The 21,312-nt window shown below is 37.6% G+C and overlaps 1 protein-coding gene across 1 annotated transcript in view; it reads right to left on the bottom strand.

Moving 5' to 3' along the window:
• Positions 1-21,312, bottom strand: part of LOC150091519 (uncharacterized) — a 54,057-nt gene that overhangs the window by 6,962 nt on the left and 25,783 nt on the right. The window contains exons 4-5 of the mRNA XM_090368756.1: positions 20,503-20,652; positions 5,886-5,970 (exon numbers count right to left, since the gene is read on the bottom strand). Coding sequence (XP_090224882.1) covers positions 5,886-5,970; positions 20,503-20,652 — 235 coding nt within the window. The remainder of the gene's footprint in view (positions 1-5,885; positions 5,971-20,502; positions 20,653-21,312) is intronic.

Below are 21,312 nucleotides of genomic sequence, written 5' to 3' on the forward strand. Positions count from 1 at the left end.
GCAGGTGAAGGCAGATTACGAGAAATCCTTGGCAAGGGATGCAAAGAAAAACAGCAAAGAGTTCTTTACTTATGTAAACTCTAGAAGGAAGGGGATGAATCAGATTGGTCCACTTGAGATCGATGGGTCAACTGTTGATGACCCTGCTCGGGTAGCTAACAAACTAAATGAATATTTTGCATCGACATTCACACATGAGGAGTTATTCAGCGAGGGGAATGCCAGAGGTGTATTCAACTCTAGCAGTAAGCTAGAGAATCTTGTAATAACTGAGAGCAAAGTGGAGGAGAAATTGTTGAAGATAAACACAAGAAAGGCACCTGGGGTGGATGGGATCTATCCAGTTATATTAAAGGAGGCAGCAAAGGAGGTAAGCAAACCCTTAGCCATAATTATGAGAGCTTCCTTGGACTCAGGGGAGGTACCCATTGACTGGAGATGTGCAAATGTGACCCCAATTCACAAAGGGGGATCAAAGGCTGACACAAGTAATTATAGACCTGTGAGTTTAACTTCTGTTCCCGGAAAATTAATGGAGGCACTGGTGAAAGAAGCACTGCAGGATCATCTAGACAAGACTTCAGTTATAGCTAGGACACAGCATGGTTTTGTTAAGGGGAAGTCTTGCCTGACCAATTTGATTGGATACTATGATGCAGTCACAAAAGAACTGGATGCAGGGAATAACTTTGATATTATATACTTGGATCTTAGAAAGGCTTTTGATACTGTTGCACATGGAAGACTGCTGCACAAATTGGAGCAGTGTGGCATTGGAGGCAAGTTGCTGCTATGGATAAAGGGGTGGTTGAGGGGGAGAGACAGAGAGTGGTAATCAATGGACACTGCTCATCGTGGACTAATGTTATTAGTGGAGTCCCTCAGGGTTCAGTATTGGGGCCTTTATTGTTTTCTGTATTTATAAATGATATTGATGATGGTATATCAGGCTTAATGTCCAAGTTTGCAGACGATACGAAGGTTGGCAGGGTTGTCAAGGACACTACTGACACTATGCTGCTGCAACAGGATTTGGAAAGGTTGAGCAGATGGGCTTCGAGGTGGCAAATGAAGTTTAACATTGACAAATGTAAAGTACTACATATGGGAAACAGCAACCCCAGAGCAACGTATCAACTCTGTGGTACTACACTGACAGTGGTAGAGAATGAAAGGGACCTGGGGGTGGTGGTGCAGGCAGATATGAAGTTCTCTGAGCAGTGCAGACGAGCTGCAAGAGTAGCTCATGGTGTATTGTCAATGATATATAGGAATTTTTCTAGCAGGGATAAGGAGGTGATTATTCCCTTGTATAAGGCAATGGTCAGGCCACACCTAGAGTACTGTATACAGGCCTGGAGGCCTCATTTCAGGAAGGATGTAGAGCTGCTGGAACGAGTACAGAGAAGGGCAACTAGATTGGTGAATGGGACAAAGGGGTTCTCTTACGAAGAAAGGCTTAAGTTTTGCAAATTACAGTGTCTGGAAACTAGGCACCAGCGGGGTGATCTGATAGAGGTGTACAAAGCCTTGAATGGTTTGAGCATGCTCAATGCTGATGGGATTCTTCCTCTAGCTCAGAAAAATCACCTGAGAGGGCATAAATTCAAATTGAGGAAAGACAGATGTAGGATAGATGTGCGGAAGTTTGCCTTTAGCCAGCGGGTGGTTGGTGGGTGGAACAGACTTCCATCCCTTGTCGTGGAAGTTGATAGCCTAAATAAGTTTAAGGCTCAGCTGGACAGGTATTTCGAACGAACAGAGGGGTGAAGTGGAAGTGGTTATTTTTATTTATTTATGTTACTTTTTTTTTTTTTTTTTTTTTTTTTGGCTGATGCTGCATAAGCTTGCTTTCTTGCATCAAATGCCTCTACTAATGCTAATGCTAATGCTAATTGTTGCTGCGGATAAAGGGGTGGCTAAGGGGGAGAAGACAGAGAGTGGTAATCAATGGACACTGCTCGTCATGGACTAATGTTATTAGTGGAGTCCCTCAGGGCTCAGTGTTGGGTCCATTATTGTTTTCTGTATTCATAAATGATATTGATGATGGTATATCAAGCTTAATGTCGAAGTTTGCAGACGATACAAAGGTAGGCAGGGTTGTCAAAGACACTACTGACACTGCTGTTGCAGCAGGATCTGGAAAGGTTGAGCAGATGGGCTGAGAGGTGGCAAATGAAGTTTAACATTGACAAATGTAAAGTACTACACATGGAAAACAGCAACCTCAGAGCAACGTATCAACTCTGTGGTACTACACTGACAGTGGTAGAGAATGAAAGGGACCTGGGGGTGGTTGTGCAGGCAGATATGAAGTTCTCTGAGCAGTGCAGACGGGCTGCATGAGTAGCTCATGGTGTATTGTCGATGATATATAGGACTTTTTCTAGCAGGGATAAGGAGGTGATTATTCCCTTGTATAAGGCAATGGTCAGGCCACACCTAGAGTACTGTATACAGGTCTGGAGGCCTCATTTCAAGAAGGATGTAGAGCTGCTGGAACGAGTACAGAGAAGGGCAACAAGATTAGTGAATGGAACAAAGGGGTGCTCTTACGAAGAAAGGCTTAAGTTTTGCAAATTACAGTGTCTGGAGACTAGGCACCGGCAAGGTGATCTGATAGAGGTGTATAAAGCCTTGAATGGTTTGAGCATGCACAATGCTGATGGGATTCTTCTTCTCGCGCAGAATAATCACCTGAGAGGGCATAAATTCAAATTGAAGAAAGACAGATGTAGGATAGACGTGCGGAAATTTGCCTTTAGCCAGCGGGTGGTTGGTTGGTGGAACAGACTTCCATCCCTTGTCGTGGAAGTTGATAGCCTAAATAAGTTTAAGGCTCAGCTGGACAGGTATTTTGAACAAACAGAGGGGTGAAGTGGAAGTGGTTTTTTTTTTTTTTTGTTTTCTTGGCTGATGCTGCATAAGCTTGCTTTCTTGCATCAAATGCCTCTACTAATGCTAATGCTAATGATTGTGGTGTATAAAGTTTTGAATGGTTTGAGCTTGCTCAATGCTGATGAGATTCTTCCTCTTGCTCAGAAGGCATAAATTCAAATTGAGGAAAGACAGTTGTAGGATAGATGTACGGAATTTTGCTTTTAGTCAGTGGTTGGTTGATTGCTGGAACTGTCATAGAAGTTGATAGTTTAAATAGATTGAAGGCAGAACTAGACGTTTTTTTTTTTTTTTGGCTGATGCTCTATAAGCTTGCTTTCTTGCATATGTGCCTTTACTACTGCTAATGAACTGGACTTGAACACAAGTCAATGCCATTCGCTAGGGTAACTACTTGTTCTTTTGAATTTGGCAACTCTGAAAATCGCTCATATTGCTTTTTTTGTTCACTTCTAACCTCTTTTTTAAAAAGACTTGTCAAAGATTGCCAGGTACACATTTAACCAAGATAGCAAACATGTACACACCTGCCGCAAAATCTACTTTTATACTTCAGTGGCAAGTACCAGTTTAAATTGTTTAAATCTATCTTTCTTTTTAGCATTTCTTTCTAGATAGTAAATTTTCAACAAGTATTCATCGACTTTCACAGGAAGGCATGTAGCTCCCTTTACAGTACACAAATTAACAAGATGACAAAGACAGCATATTGCCACCAAGTGCTCAATCTCCCCTTTTTTACACCCTTGCAACTCCAGTATTTAGACCTACCACAACAGACACACTGTCAACACAGTGTCAGACAGTTTTTTTGGAAGGAATCCCACATGCATTCACATTGTTCAGATGTCTAATATTGTAGAATCATCACCCAAAGCTTATACTGAGAGCAAGCTGCTTTGGATTTGATCACTTTTTTATCAAAAAAGGTCATCAGAATGGGTTATAGCTTAGAATCATTTTGATTACAGCTGACCTATTTTTTAGACCCATCACTATTCTTCACTTATCCATGCAATTTTATTAACAATGCCTATTGTTTTTGTTTTTCCAAAACCATATTTTTTTCTACTTTGCTATCAGGAAACATTTCTGAACAACTCACCATGATCAGCACAACCCAGGGGAAGTTATGTTCTATGTAAAAGATGCAAGTAAACATTTATTTGCTTCTTTGTTTGAAAATGTCTGATTGCATCAGGTTTCCCACCCCTTAAAATTGAAATATCACACACACACACACACACACACACACACACACACACACACACACACACACACACACACACACACACACACACACACACACACAAGCAAGTTCCGTCAAAAGGATGTCAGAAGGATTTTGACAAATCTTGATGCTAAGAAAGCTCCAGGTCCCGATGGCATTTTCCCCACTTGTACTCAAAACCTGTGCACCTGAACTTACTCCTGTTCTTTGTCACCTTTTTCACTTTCTTATTCCAAATGTGTTTTTCCTCCTGCTTGGAAATTTGCTCATATCCAGCTAATTCCTAAAAAAGGGTGACAAATACCACCGATCCAATTATCATCCCATTGCAATTACTTCTACTCTTTCTAAAATAATGGAGAAATCAATTAACTGCCAACTCTTAAACTACCTAGAAACCTTCTGTCTGATCAATGATCACCAGTATGGATTCCGTCAGTGTCGATCCACTGGTAATATTCTGGCTTATGTTACCCATTTATGGACTAATTCAATGGAAAAGTTCGGTGAAACACAAGCAGTTGCTCTTGACATCTCAAAGGCTTTCAATCGGCATAAAGGTCTTCTAAACAAGCTTCCATCTTATGGTTTGCCAACTGTTTTTTGTAATTGGTTATCCAGTTTTCTCTCTGATCGCTCACTGAGGGTAATGGTAGATGGCTATCTGTCTTCTAACTTCTCCACTAATGCCGGTGTTCCTCCAAGGTTCAGTTCTTTCCTCCACTCTTTTCCTCTTGTATATTAATGACCTTCCATTGACTGGAAATCCTATCCATAGTTTTGCCAACAATAGCACATTGCATTCCACTTTCCATTTTGAGAAACCTTCTCCCATAAGCCAAGGAAAAATCACATATTACAAAGAACAATGCTATTATTGTGTATTTCTATTTTTCAACATAGACTATCACAGTACACCCAACAGCAATTTGTTAACAAAAAAGAAGCAGAAATTTGAAAAATTAAAAAATAAAAATCGAACTTTAATATAGTTTTATTAATTTTTTTTTGTAAAAAAGAAAAAAAAAATTAGTTTCTGCAAAAAGACGGATTCTCCACAATAAATTCGGATTGTTGGCAGCTATGAATTATGTATGCATGACAAAAATCTGTCCAATTCCATATAGCTATTTGTGTTACTGTTTTAGTGTATAGTTGCATAAGCAAGTATGCTTCTCAATAAACAATCATCATTATTTCTTGATATAAGGTACTGTTCGTTTTAAGTTTGAATTATTACATGAAATAGGTAATAATAGATATGTATCTAATGTATAAGCAGAAATAGGAGCACATGCATAATTTTGAAAATTTCATGCTTACAAATTCCATAAAATTAAAAATTAAAACTAATATTTTCATGTTTACATTCTATGGCTTTTTTTTGCCCCCCAGAAAAATTAATAAAAGTTTTGTTTTACTGAAAATAACAGGCATAAAGTCATTTTAAATTTTTTTATTAAAAAATTATATTTAATAAGAAATACAACCCATTAATAAAAGGTGAGATATTGGTTACTTATATTCCATGCAGAATTCAAAACAAGTACACTTTTCCAGACATTAAAACAAAAAAAAAAAAAATAAATTGTGCTGTGCTTGAGGAACAGCACAATTTTTTTTTTTTTTTTTTTTTGTTATGATTGGGGGACATGAATACAGCTGGATTTATTGAATTTATTGATTAGATATGAGAAAAAAATTGACTATAATTCAAGGTTTTATAAGTTAGGAAAAATAAAAACCAATTTACCTTTATTAGAAGATTTTTTTAGAGTACTACTGGAATTGACAACTTCAGTAGAATTTAAAGCCTTCTCATCATGAAAAGTGGAATTCTAATTTTAAAAACAATATAAATACAAAAAGTTCAGTAATTGAATTAAATTTAAAATTTCTCTCTCTCTATATATATATATATATCAAAACCCATCATACTGCACAATTTCTTTTAAGTTTAACTGATAAGTAAAATTTGATTATGTAAACCAGTTTTTTTTTATGTAATGAAATTTTATATAAACTGATGAAATTAATATCTTCAGCAGAATTTCAAATACTCATCAAGGAAGGTAAAATCCTAATTTTAAAAATAATGTAAATACAGTAAAATCCAATTACTCTGAATACCATTTTAATCAAAAATTGGATGAATTGATTTTTAAGTCCACCTCTGCAGATAAAAGTATTGGTTTACAAAATGTAAAAACTGCACATGAAAATCACAAATGGGTAGTGCAAGATCAAATAAACAAAATAGTAAATAAATTTGATGAATTTGAAGTGCTGGTTAAGACATCCAAGGTGGATATTGTTGGGATATCAGAGACGTAGTGTCACTCAGATATAAGGGATGCAGAATTGGAATTTAGGGAGTACAATGTATACAAAAAGGATAGACAGGATAGGAAGGAAGGAGGGAGGGAGGGATTATACTGTTAGTTAAGAAACACAAAATCCAAGTGCGTCCAGTTGACATAGATGGACAGTGCAATGTTGAGTTAGTTGGATGTGACATAAGCACTGGGAAAGCAAAAATAAGGGTAGGAGTTTGTTATAGACCTAATTACTCTGATGAGTATAATAAACAACTGTACAGAGAAATAGAGTGGGCCAGTAAATCATAGTGTCCTATAATGGGGGATTTTAACTTCCCAGATATAGACTGGAACTTGTGGGTTGGTCAGTCGCACATCAGCAAGGCTTTTTTGGATTTATTGGATGTTTATTTTCTACAGCAGCATGTTAGAGAGGCAACAAGAGGGAGTTGTTGTTTGTTATTTGGATTTTTGGAGCATTAGCAACTAAGGCCATATTGCTCCGGGATATGCAGTGGTCATTCCCTGACCTTTCCGCATCCTCCGTATTTGGTGGTGACGGGCTCAAACCCCGGTCTAATCAAGAAGCGTGTGCTACGCACTGCTGCTCCTTCCCACCTGGCTACGGAGGCACCCACAAGAGGGAGTAACACTCATGATCTGATCATCAGCAGTGATTATTCATGCATTAAGAATTTACAGATAAAGGAACCACTAGGTGGCAATGATCACAGTGTACTTACTGATGTTGGATTTACTTAAAGATATAACTACTATCAGGGGTAAAGGGAAGAGTTTTTGCTTTCGTAAAGGCAACTACAGTGGTCTCAGGATTTTTTAGGTTCTATACAGTGGGACCAACTGATGATGTTACCAACAGCAAATTCTAAATGGGAAGCATTCAAGGAAGTAATTTGAGAAGCTACTAGGCTTTTTGTTTCAACTAAGAAATACTGCTCTAGGTTTAGGCCCAAATGGATGTCAGATGAACTAATGAGACTTGTGGCAGAGAAGAAATATGCATGGGAGGCACATAAATTGTCAGACAACACAGATGTCTATGGTAGATACAAGCTAGTCTGTAATCAAGTCACAAAGCAAGCGAAAATAGGAAAATCTGCTTTCACTTATCAAGCGAAAGCAGATTATGAAAAATCTTTGGCAAAGGATGCAAAGAAAAACAGCAAAGACTTCTTTACTTATATAAACTCTAGAAGGAAGGGGATGAATCATTGGTCCACTTGATTTCAATGGTTTGACTGTAGATGAGCATTCTCAGATAGCTGCCAAACTAAATGAGTATTTTGCATCTACATTCACACGAGGAGTTATTCAAGGAGGAGAGGGCCAGATATTTATCAAACTCTAACAGGGAGCTAAATGATTTTGTAATAACTGAGAAAAAAGAGGTGGCGAAAGTGTTGAAGTGTAAAGTGTGTTAGTTGTCATGGCACCGGGGATTTTTCTCATCTCCACGTTGTATTCTTTGTAAGTGACACAGAACTCTGTGGAGGTCAGAGATTTAAAAAGAGAGTGGTTTGTTGTATAGTGATATGTTCTATTGTTTCCCTGTCCATTTAGCAGTTGGGCCCCAGTTGGAACCCACGGTTGCCCACACTTTGCCATGAGGAGGCAGGCCAGGCACCCAGTAGATTATTTAATTACTGTGGCAGACCCCACCACCTATTTTCCGAGGATTTCAGTGGCAAGATCTATATATATATATATATAAAGGGGGGGTACAATTTTACCCTTTATTAACTTATTAAAAAATTAAATGATACGTGAAAATTGGAAGAATATACGTGATAATCTGTATAATTAATACGTACTGTAATATGTACATACTAACTAGTTGACATTTCTGTTCACTGACTTTTGTGGGTGGGGGTTAAAATTTAAAACAGTAAAAAGAGAAGCAATCAATAACAAAGAACATGGCATGCACAAATTGCAAGTAACACGATACGCGCAAGTGAGAACGGAGTAACAAATTACAAAGCTTTAAAAATAGGAATGAAGAGAAGATTCTGAAAATAAATTTTTTTATATAATTGAAGATTCCATGAAAGTGTAAACACATATACAGTCAGTCCTCGTATAGCACAATAGTTGCGTTCCTAGAAACCCTCGTGCAATGCAAAATCGTGCAATATAAACAACAAGCCCTATGGGAAAAATGGGGTTAGGTGCCGACAACCCAAGATTGAACACACATTTGTAACCAAAACATTACCAAACACAATAAATAATCATAATAAAATACTTACGCATTTTATTACGACTATTACGTAATAAAATATTGCTAATGCTTTTACTTCTATCGTAAGCAAACTTGTTTTTTGTTTGATTTTCTATCCAAACAGATGACAGGCGTTTCATCTCTTCCAATTCTTTGTGTCTTAATCTAATGGATTTTAATTACACTTTTCAGTTGTTCCTGCCAAGAAAGTTGTTTTTATTTTCTCTGCATTCTTTCTAATTCTCGGCATTGCCTCATTTAGGTCTGTAGCACGTGCAATATCACATGGTCTTTTCACAATTTTCGTTTCACAATTTCATATTTTTTCTCTATCGACAGAGGCAGACTGGCCATAAGCCTTACCGGTGGGCCGGGGGCCGGTGTGATTTTGGCCATAAACGCTAGTATGAGGCCACTATAAATTTTCCCGGGTAAGAATTTTTGACCTCTGTTTATCGATATTGCTTTTCTTTCTTTCTCTGAATCTGCAGTATCTTCACCAGGACGTTTCCTTTTCACACCTTTTAAGTATTTTACTCATTTTTAGGGAACAAAGCACAATTACAAAACGAGGAGGCACGCTTGATACACATAAACAAAGCTACGCGTGTGTAGCAACTGAATAAACAACACCGTAAAGGCTGAGATACACTATTAACACCTCACATTTTACTAAAGCACATTTCTAGGGGTTACTACTATAAAACAATAAAAACAATTTCCAGTTGCGTTTCTGATAGTGGAATCTGTTATAAACTGATAGTAAATTCGGTCCAATTGCATTTGCGATTATACCGATAGCTGGAATTGTGTTGGTTTTTACGTTATTATGGTGAAATGTGTTTCCCCTTCACTGATATAAAAAACATAAATACATTTTCAGAATCTTCTCTTCATTCCTATCGTGTTGCATTCGGTTGGGGTGATTCCGCATTCGACTGCCATTTCTTGTAAACACAAAGGCGAATCGTGCATAAGCGAATTCGTTTCGTGTTATATAAGATAACGTTCCCCTATTTATAAATCGTGTATGATTGAATTTGTGTAGTGTAAACATGGGTTATACGAGGACTGACTGTACATACATTTTACCATAACAACCCAGAGAATTCCAGATGTCGGTATTATCGCAAATTCAATAAGATTGAGTTTACTATCCGTTTATGATAGATTGCACTAACAGAAAAACCCCAATGAACAAGGTGACTACGAATTGTTTTTGTTTTATGGTTGTGACCTCCAGAAATCTGAGCGAACCACGTGGTACGGTCAGAGACAATCGTAGGGTAATCTCCAGTGCTGCGGCCTCCTGCCCCGATTAAACGACATGTTGTCCCAATTAAGCTAAGTAAATCCTGGCTATTTTCTCGATTGGGTTCTGTTTTTTAAGATTTGCCCCAAAAAAAACGGCTGCCCTGATTAACTGGTGGCCCAAATAACTGGAATTCACTGTATGTGTGTGTGTGTGTGTGTATATATATATATATATATATATATAAACTAAATTAAATAGGAATTTTCTAGTAGCATGGCAAACCAGTAGAGTGAAAATGAACTGAACCAAATAAAAATCTCTATTTTTATTATCTCTCTATTTAATTTTTGGATTAATTGGATTATATATACAGTGGAACTTCTCTATTACGAACTTCTATTTAACGAATTTCTCTATATTACGAATTTTTTCGCAAAACATTGCACCTTGAAATGAAATTACATGCAAAATTAACTCCATATAGCGAAGTGCTGGTCTCTTTATAACAAATTTTTAAAAAAATTAGTAAAAGCATTTTTGAAGATTTTCAAGCATTTACTGCTAACCAGCCACTCAAATATACGACCTCCTTCCCTCCGAAATTGCACATTAGCATCTGGAATTAATCATCCTTTTAGTGAATACTTGTGGTCGTTGAAGCCCGTAGGAGGGTCTTTGTTTCATTTTTGTTACAGTTATAAAACCAAATGGGTTTTCTTAAAAGTGGTCATAATCTTTACAATAAATAGGATTGAATTAGATTTGTAAATTGATGTTGGCTCAGGGGAAAACGAAATTCGCTGTGGAAAGCCTTTAGCGTGCTGCGGTGGCAATACATAGAATGCTACCATAGTTGGTTTTTAGTAACGCCTACTGAGTGACATTTGCTTCTCACCTCAACCGTACCATATGACCTTCCTGTCAATCATTACATCATTACATGTACATTCTCATCTAACTGGTCTCCCAGTAGATGGTTTCCATGAAATTTTTTTTTAAATTTTGTTCTTTTAGAACAATTTGTCATCAATCACATAGGCTATATGCTCTTGTATTTTTTATTTTTTTCTGAAAAGTAACATACAGCATACATTACCGTAAATTTTCTGTCGTGTATATATGAATGAAAGTCGTATATTTCTTCAAAGTGATTGTAGGAAAAGTCATGTGATACTGTTGAATTGGCAAGCAAACGTCATTGAGTAGGAAGTACTAACAATTCACTATATGGCCAGCGCAGCGAAGTTTGCAGTGTATGTATCAGCAAGAGCTGCAGTCCAGTAATTTTTACAGTTGCGGAAACAATGTTGAAGAGAAAGTGTTTAAGTATTAATGATAAAGCAAAGATTCTTCATGATATTGACCAGAGTTTTAAGAAAAAGGATATTGCAGAGAAATATGGCATACCTGCAAGCAGCTTATCTACGATTTTAAAAAAATCGAGAATCAATTTTAAATGCAACTGAAGGAGGAGCAGATAAGAAGCAAATTAAGTTGTGTATATATGAAGATGTTGATAAAGCTGTTCTAAAATGGGTGCAAATGATACGTGAAAAGAATATAGCAATATCAAGTCCAATAATTAAGCAACAAGCTCTGAAATTTGCAAAGTCCCTGGGACATACAGAATTTAATGCGAGCACTGGGTAAATTTAGATAAATTTAAGAAGTGCCACAGAATTGTGGAAAAGGATATTTGTGGAGAAAGTGTTAACGTAAGCGAAGAAGATTGCAACAGTTGGAGGAACAATACCTTAAAGAAGATTTTAGAAGAATATGAACCTAAGGATGTTTCTAATGCTGATGAAATGAGTTTATTCTTAAATGTTTACCGAATAGAACACGTGCTTTTAAGGACGATAAATGTTTTGGCGGAAAACAAAGCAAAGAAAGAATCACTGTGCTAGCTGGAGCAAATATGACAGGAAGTGAAAAATTAAGACTTTTAGTCATCGGAAAATCAAAAAACCCGAGATGTTTTAGAGGCACAAAATCTTTGGAAGTTGACTACACCTTTAATAAAAAAGCATGGATGACAAGTGATATCTTTGAAGACTGGATATTAAAACTAGACAAGCGTATAAACAAAAGAAAAAAGGAAAATTGTGTTGGTAACTGACAACTGCCCGGCACATCCTGCCAGTATTTCTGCCAAACTTAAAAGTGTGAAGTTGTTGTTTTTACCACCAAATGTGACGTCAAAACTCCAGCCAATGGAACAAGGCATTATTAAAAATTTTAAATTTCATTATTGAAAGAGAATAATAATGAAGATTGTCAATGCATTATCAGAAAATAGACACTTGGAGGTTACAATTAACCTTAGTGATTGCATCTCTGAACTGGCAAAAGTTTGGACAGACGATGTCACTGAATACACTATTCAAAATTGTTTCTTGAAAGCAGGATTTGCATTGAATACAGAAGTCGAACAACTGGACGAACAAGATGAACTGCCATTTTCACAACTGAAAAACTTTTGGACATTATTAGAATCGTCCGGAAACATCGAAAATGAAATAACACTGGATAGTTACCGTATTTCCCCATGTATAAGATGCACCTTAATTTTGGGGCCAGAAATTTGAAAAAGAAAATGTATTACATAAAGTTATTGAACTCAAGTTTTATTCATCATAAAATTCATACAACTCATCACTGTCAAAACTCCCATCCATTAGCTTGTCCTCATCTGTGTCTGATGACGAATCACTGCCTTCATATATTGCCTCATCCTCAGTTCCATCTATGGCATTTGAAATGCCACACTTCTTAAATGACTTGACAATGATCTCAATCTTGATATTATCCGCGGATCTTTTCACCCAGGTACAAACTTCTCCTATAGTTGGCTTCTTCACTCTTCCTGCTGGTGTCAAATTGTCCCCAGAAGACTTCATCCATTGGTTCCATTCGTCTCTCATGTCAGCTTTGATTGGTTTGCTAATGCTGACATCAAGTGGTTGGAGTTGGGATGTCAAGCCTCCAGGTATGACGGCAAGTTTTGTTTTTTGCTCTGCAGCAATCTTCTTTGTATTTTTTGTTATGTGTGCCCTGAACTGATCAAGCGCCAATAGGGCAGGTTTGCATAAGAGCCCACTTGGTCTCCAAACTTTCTCAAACCAGATCTTCATCCCATCCTGATCCATCCAACCCTTGTCATGAACGTGGACAATCACTCCTCGAGGAATGTCTTCTTTTGGCATTGTTTTGCGTTTGAAAATTAGCATAGGAGGCAGCTTGGTTCCGTCGGCACAACAAGCTAGAACAACTGTATAATGGCTCTTTTCATGTCCACTTGTCTTCACAGGTACAGTTTTCACCCCCTTCTTATCAACAGTTCTGTTACTTGGGACATAAAATTGAAGGAGGACTTCGTCCATATGTGCAACCTGTCCCAACTCAAACTGATGTGTCTTCCGACATTGAATGACAAAACGATGAAATTCAAGGACCTCGTGCTCACAGCTTTCAGGCATCTTTTGGGCAAGTCTGGTGCGTGTACGCATGCTTAGTCCATTCCGTTTCATGAACCTGAAGCACCAATTGTATCCTACTTTGAAATCAGTAACTTCTTTTTCATCAGCAATTCTTCTTCCTCATGATGAACCATCTTTGTGGACACAGGAAATCCAATTGCCCTTTGCTCCTCAATCTATATCTTCAATTCCCTCTCTAAATTAAGCCATTTTACTGACTTGCCTCTAATGGCCTTCTCCTGCCGTGGCGTTTTCAGTAGGGGTTTCTTCTTACCGTAGCCAGTCTCAGATTGTTTCTCAGTTGGAGGAGGACCAAACTTACGTTCAGCAGCACGATTTCCATTCCCTTTTGCAAACTGGATCACTCTTAACTTGAATTCAGCACTGTACGAAAATCTTTTCTGAACCATTTCTGGGCAGAACGTGGCAAAACGTAACATAATATACTGGTAACAAGTGCGAAACAATGAGTGCACAGACAACAAGCACGAAAAAGCGGGAAATGCAAGTAAAAAAATCTACAACCACTGTATAAGACGCACCTAGTTTTTAGACCCCAAATTTTTCGAAAAAAGGTGCGTCTTATACATGGGGAAATACGGTATGTTTATGTAGATCAAGATCTGACTACAACAGAACATCCATATGAAGATGAAATACTGCTGAACAGTGTTAGATGCGACCATGATCACGAAGAAATTAACAATGACGCTGAAGACACATCAGAACAACCCGTAGAAAAGCCAACTCGTGAAGAAATGATTAACACTTTTAAAACGGTTCTTATGGGTCTACAGTTTTGTGAAAATGTTCCTGATAATGTTTTTAATGCTCTGAACAAATGTGAAGTTTTCTTTGAGAATCAGACATTTTTTAATTGTATTATGCACAAGAAAATTACAGATTTTTTTAATTTGTGATACTTACCAGAGAAAATTGTGTAAACGTAATTTAAATAAGTGTTTTTTGAAATAAAATACATTAAAAATAAATGTAGATTTATTTTCATTTTCTAATTAAATAACAATTTCTAATAAAAAAGATATTCTTTGTATAATGAAATTTCTCTATAACGAATTTTTCCGCTGGATTTATCGAATTTGTCATAGGGAAGTTCAGCTATATATACACACAGTGGCGTAACTACCAATGGCTTAGCATTAGCAACTAAGGCCATATTGCTCTGGGGATATGCAGTGGTCATTCCCTGTCCTTTCCGCATCCTCTGTATTGGTGGTCACGGGCTCAAACCCCAGTCTAATCACGAAGCGTGTGCTACGCTCTGCTGCTCCTGCCCACCTGACTACGGAGGCACCATAAAGGGTAAGTATGTTATCCCCCAGCGAAACTTTGTTATGTATCACCTTTGGGCTTTGGTGTATTCCTGGGGTGAACAAAAGACAGCTAAACTCCATTTGGTTTAAGAGTGCAGTGGTGGTGGGGGGGGGGGGGGTGCTTGGCAAGACCGATTTATGCAGGAATATTTTAAGGTTAAAAATGGCAATATATTATACTTGTAGTCAGGAAAGAAGACCAATACATCATAACCATAAACCGTGTGCAGTAAGCGAAGGATGTATGTCGAACTGATCAGTGTCAACAATGGTTAACATAAATATAAACATTGGGACAGTCCACATCTGCACCAATCACAAGCCATCAAATTTGCACCCTATACCAAGCTACGCTGCACTTTAAACCAAATAGACTTTAGTGACGCTATTGAATCTTATCTTACACGATTTCGATTATTATTATTCACCCTTCTGAAGCTATTTTCGAAACACCTCACGCTTGAAGGGTAAGTTATTATTTTTAAGCCCAGTTGCACCAATGAGACTTAAATTAAACTATACTTAAACAAAAAAACTGCACATCAAAATTTTGACGCAACACTCAATAACTCATTTGCCATTTCGTTTCAGTTCGATATTGTCAATTTAAGTTACACTGGTGCAACTGGCCATTTTAAACAATTTACGCATGAAGTTTCACATACCTACTTAAAAAATCTAATGTTCATTAACGTACAATGTTGTCTTATATTTTTTTTTATCGACCACTTTGGCGACCACTGGTCTAGATGATCAACAAGACTTTTGTTAAGGGAAAGTCTTGACTGACCAACTTGATTGGATACTATGATGTGGTCACCAAGGAACTGGATGCAGGGAATAACTTTGATATCATATATCTGGAACTTAGAAAGGCTTTTGATACTGTTGCATGGAAGACTGCTGAACAAATTGGAGCAGCGTGGCATTGGAGGCAAATTGCTGCAATGGATAAAGGGATGGTTGAGTGTTAGGCCCATTGTTGTTTTCTGTATTTATAAATGATACTGATGTATATCAAGCTTTATGTTCAAGTTTGCAGACTATGTGAAGGTTGGCAGGGTTGTTAAGGACAATAAAGACAGTATGCTGCTGCAAGAGGATCTAGAAAAGTTTAGCAGACTGGCTGAGAGGGGCCAATTGACAAATGTAAAGTACTACATATGGGAAGCAGTAACCCCAGAGTAATGTATCAACTCTGTGGTACTACAGTGACAGTGGTAGAGAGCGAAAAGGACCTGGGAGGTAATTGTGCAGGCAGATATGAAGTTTTCTGAGCAATGCAGACGTTCTGCAAGAGTAGCTCATAGTGTGTTGTAAATGATATACAGAATTTTTCTAGCAAGGATCAGGAGGTGATTATCCCCTTGTATAAGGCAATGGTCAGGCCACACCTTGAGCACTGTATACAGTCTGGAGGCCTCATTTTAAGAAGGATGTAGAGCTTTTGGAACGAGTACAGAGAAGGGCAACAAGATTAGTGAATGAAACAAAGGGTTGCTCTTACAAAGAAAGGCTTAAGTTTTGCAAATTCGTGTCTGGAGACTAGGCACCTGCGAGGTGATCTGATTGAGGTGTATAAAGACTTGAATGGTTTGAGCATGCTCAATGCTGATGGGATTGAGCATGCTCAAACCCATCAGCATTGAGCCTTACATTCCTCTTGCTCAGAATAATCACCTGAGAGGGCATAAATTTAAATTGAGGAAAGACAGATGTAGGATAGATGTGCGGAAGTTTGCCTTTAGCCAGCGGGTAGTTGATTGGTGGAACAGACTTCCATCCTTTGTTGGGGAAGTTGATAGCCTAAATAAATTTAAGGCTCAGCTGGACAGGTATTTGGAACGAAAGGAGGGGTGAAGTGGCTGATGCTGCATAAGCTTGCTTTCTTGCAGCATATGCCTCTACTAATGTTAATGCTATTCATCTAGGCACCCACTCCAACAGATGTCAGAAGACACACGCATAGGGATCTGGCTAGGCATGGCTGCCTGCTAAGCTTTCCAGATTGCCAGAGCAGATGACAGTTGTGTGTACATATGCCTTACATCCACAGGTATTCAATAGGATTGAGGTCGGGCAAATTTAGAGGCCAACAAGATAGATGATATCTTCACCATGTTCCTTGAACCAATCACAGGGCACAATAGTCTTGGAAGATCCCATTTCTGCCTGGGAAAAAATGCAACATGGCAGGGAGCATGGTCTCCTAAGAGCTGACAGTAGACCTCACCAGTGAAACGTTGGTCCACATGCACCAGAGATCCTAGTTCTTGCCAGCAACACATGCTCCATATTAAGTAATCACTGCCACCTGCCTCAATAGTGGGCACCATGCATGACGATTCCACGACTGATATTGCTTGTATCATATACAAAGACTATTTGTTATTTGGTTTTTAGGAGCATTAGCAACTAAAGGCATACTGCTCCAGTGATATGCAGTGGTCATTTCCTGACCTTTCCGCATCCTCTGTATTTGGTGGTGGCGGGCTCGAACCCCGGTCTAATCAAGAAGTGTGTGCTACGCACTGCTGCTCCTTCCCACCTGGCTACGGAGGCGCTATATACAAAGGCATTCATTGCCATGTTGCACCGGGTATTTTGGAAATGAGTGCACCAAGTGCACTCATTTCCACTCCTCCAGTGTTCAACCAGCATGTTGTTGACACCACAGCATTCTGTCAATGATGATCAGTGGTGACGAGAAGGTGTCTCTTGGATCATCTACTGTGGAATTCCATATATCTGATGTGTGGCACATCATCATTTGGGATATTATTCTTGTATTCCCATTACTGTACTGCAACGTTAACTGTTGTACAACATGCTGCACTCTTTGATCATCACAAACATCCATCTTATATAATCCTTTACAGTTCTGTCAGCGGAAGGTGATTCTTTATACACCTTAACCACAGTGGGCTGCAAGCAACCGAGAAAATGTTCCACTTCTGATACGGATGACCAGATACCCTAGCTTCCACAATCATGTCCTTTTGAAACTTAGTGATATATTTACTACATCCCATAACTGCTACTTTATCACTTTGACTTTCCCAACCAGATGCAAACTATGACTGCTCTAATGTATGAAGCTGTTCGGCTTTTTATATTACAAGAGGCTATGCAACATAGTCCATTATGGATGAGGTGGGGGTGGTCATAATTCAATGATTGCTGAGTATGTATGTATACAGGTGACCCACGCTTAACGCTGATAATTCGTTCCGGAAAAACAGAGCACTAAATGAATCCGCACTAAGCGAGTGCCACATTCCCATAAGGTAACATGTGTATTTGTGAGTTGCGGTCGGTGCCATAGGATATTTCCTAATCAATAATAAACGGTGGTGAAAAGATGCACAAATGTCAGTCAAAATATTTAATATTTAAATATTTGTACATATAAAATATTCTGCATTACATATGTATATAATTATGTGTTAACTACTTACATATCAAAATTAACTTAAAATTCCAATAACTTAAAATCATGAATTTAATTGATCTAAATTGATTTTAATTGATTTAATTTAATTGATGAATTTAATCATGAAAAAATGTGTCGATTTTGGGTTGTATTTTGGCCTTCTTCCCGGTAAACTAAAAGGGATTTTAATTTTAAATCCCCCACAGCATTACCACCCAACAATAAAGTCAACCGATCCTTCATTGCTTTTACACCTGGCATGTTTTTTACTTCTTTCAATACGAAACCTCTTTTAGGCATTCGTTTCAAAAAAAGTCCTGCTTCATCTATGTTAAAAACTTGTTGAGAAGTTATTGGTTATTTGGTTTTTAGGAGCATTAGCAACTAAGGCCACATTGCTCCGGGAATATGCAGTGGTCATTCCCTGACCTTTCCGCATCCTCCGTATTTGGTGGTGACGGGCTCGAACCCCAGTCTAATCAAGAAGCGCGTGCTACGCACTGCTGCTCCTTCTCACCTGACTACGGAGGCGCCAAGTTGAGAAGTATAACACATAATACCCCTCTTCAATAATTTTAACAAGTTCTTTTTTGAAAGTTTCGGCTCCTTGATCTGCACTTGCAGCTTCTCCCTGGATTTTAAATCTATTCAACCAGTCCTTACTAGTTTTAAATGGTTCCACATTTTTTTTTTTTTTTTTGGTGAGTTTTCTTCGGATAATTATATAGGCTAATCTCTCTCTCTCTTTTTTTTTTTTTATAATATTTAACTTAACTGAATTCTGCATTGGATATTATCTTCAATAAAATTAGTTAGTCTCTGAATTTCAATCGTAATAGCCGGCCTAGCCCTAGTTGCTTGCAGTGGAACAGCTGTCTTTCCCACTGCTAAAATTAATTCTTTATTTTTTATAATTGTTCTTACAGTTAAACTTGTCAGTCCTAAATTATGTCACACATCTGCTTGTCGCTGACCAGAATCGATTCACTTCAAAACATCTAATTTAATTTTCAAATTGTCTTATTCTTACATTTATAGTTTTCGTACTGCATCCTAACGTTGTTGCTTTTTCATTCTTATCTGCCATTATTAACTCTTCGAAAATGTAACTGCACTGGTTGCATTAATTATGATTCAATGTTCGAGTAAACTGTCCATTATGCACTAAGTCTAATACTGCACTGAGTGATGACTAGACTTCGGACAAATGCATATAATGCAAATATTACAAGCAATATACTTGATCATTGTTTTAAATGATCTTGGAACTATGTAACAAGTCACTGTACTGCAATTAAATTAGTGTGCGAGAAAATTTCTCGAATCAGCATGGGAAACATTTTAATGCTGTTTTGCTATTCATCTTCAAGCTATCAACTCCATCAAATGAAACGATTTCGTTAAATATGCCAAAAATGACTCTGTAAGAGCGTTATAGTGATTTATGACAGGATTATAGTAATACGGGTTATAATATAAGAACTATAGCAAATCAGTGTAAAGTGAACCACGTTATAAGGAGGGCCGGCTGTGTGTATGTGCGTATATATATATATATATATATATATATATATATAAAAAAATGGTCCTGCCATTGCATTGCAAGTTTGCAATCACAAGACCATATTACAAATGAAGAAATAGGATAAAAGCTGGGCTAACTAATAACCAATCAAGCATAAGTAGGAGACAAGCTTAAGATAGCATGGGCATATAGAAAAGATAAGAGAAAGAAGTTCAGCTAAACAGATGTTCAAAGCAAAAATGAATGGTCATAAGTTAAGAGGCAAATCAAGACGAGGTGAACTGATGTTGTGCAAACATTAGATGAAAGAGAGCTTATTCTGGCTACGGTTAAAGATCTAATAGAAAACAAGATAGTATAACATGAATGAAAATAATGATTAGCAGCCCGACAGTCCTTTTGGACTGTCAGGCTGTAAAAGTGAAAGCAGCAAACAGTAGTCTGATAGCTGTTCTGTACTATCAGACTACTGTTCACTGTTTTCATTGGCGCCTCCGTAGCCAGGTGGGAAGGAGCAGCAGTGCGCAGCACACGCTTCTTGATTAGCCCGGGGTTCGAGCCCGTCACCACCAAATACGGAGGATGCGGAAAGGTCAGGGACTGACCACCGCATATCCCGGAGCAATATGGCCTTAGTTGCTAATGCTCCTAAAAACCAAACAACAACAACAACTGTTTTCATTCATGATTAGCAATTTTCACAGTACTGATTTTTGAACTTAACAAAAATTTGTAAATAATCTGGATTACGATGATGGTTAAAATCAACTATATTTATACAAACCTGTAATTTAGGTGATGCCAATATTGATGAAGTGTGTGCTTTTGTGAACCTATTGTTTTTATTTAATTGGATTTTCTCTCTTTTTGCTAGATATTCTTGGAGCTTCCTCTTATTTTTTTTCCTGCCAGATTCTGAAAGAACTGGACGAAGCTATGATAAAGAAATTAAAAAAAAATTATGATATGCATTTCTGTACATAGTTATATGTTGTTCATTAATGAGAAGTGGCAGAAAGAGAGAAATTACATGTAGAGAAAAGCCTAATAATTATAAGGAGAAACACCCAGAAATAACTGACTAATACTGCAAACAAACATACTCAGGCAGGATTCATGATGAGAACCACTTCTTTTCTAACATCAGCAATTCTGAACTCCAATAACTTAATGGTTTCCAAGACCAGCAACTGCATAACTCACTAAGCACCAAGTTTATAAGAAACAGCTTATAAAAAAAATTATTATAATTCTTCATTAGATTAATATAGCTATTGCTTGCCAGATCTCAATGGACATGACAGTGGTTCAAGGTTTATTAGGAATTTCATTTTTAACAAAAGGTGTATGTACTAGAACAAAAAAAAAAACGCTTCATGGCAGATGGTGGGAACTCTCAGTCCCCAATAGTCATGCCCTCCATGTGCCTTAGAATCAGTACAAGATGGTTTCAGACTATCACTCCAAGTGTAAAATGACAAGTATCCTCCAATTTCTATTAAAGGAGAAAGTGAAACTGGCTGAAATTTTCAGCAAGTTAAGTATACAATATGGGGAAGAAATCCCATCATATACATGTGTATGAGTGGTGCAA

The sequence above is a fragment of the Mastigoproctus giganteus genome, chromosome 1 (genome assembly GCF_048544385.1).
Source record: "Mastigoproctus giganteus isolate SK-2022 chromosome 1, ASM4854438v1, whole genome shotgun sequence".
Classification (NCBI taxonomy): Eukaryota; Metazoa; Arthropoda; class Arachnida; order Uropygi; family Thelyphonidae; genus Mastigoproctus; species Mastigoproctus giganteus.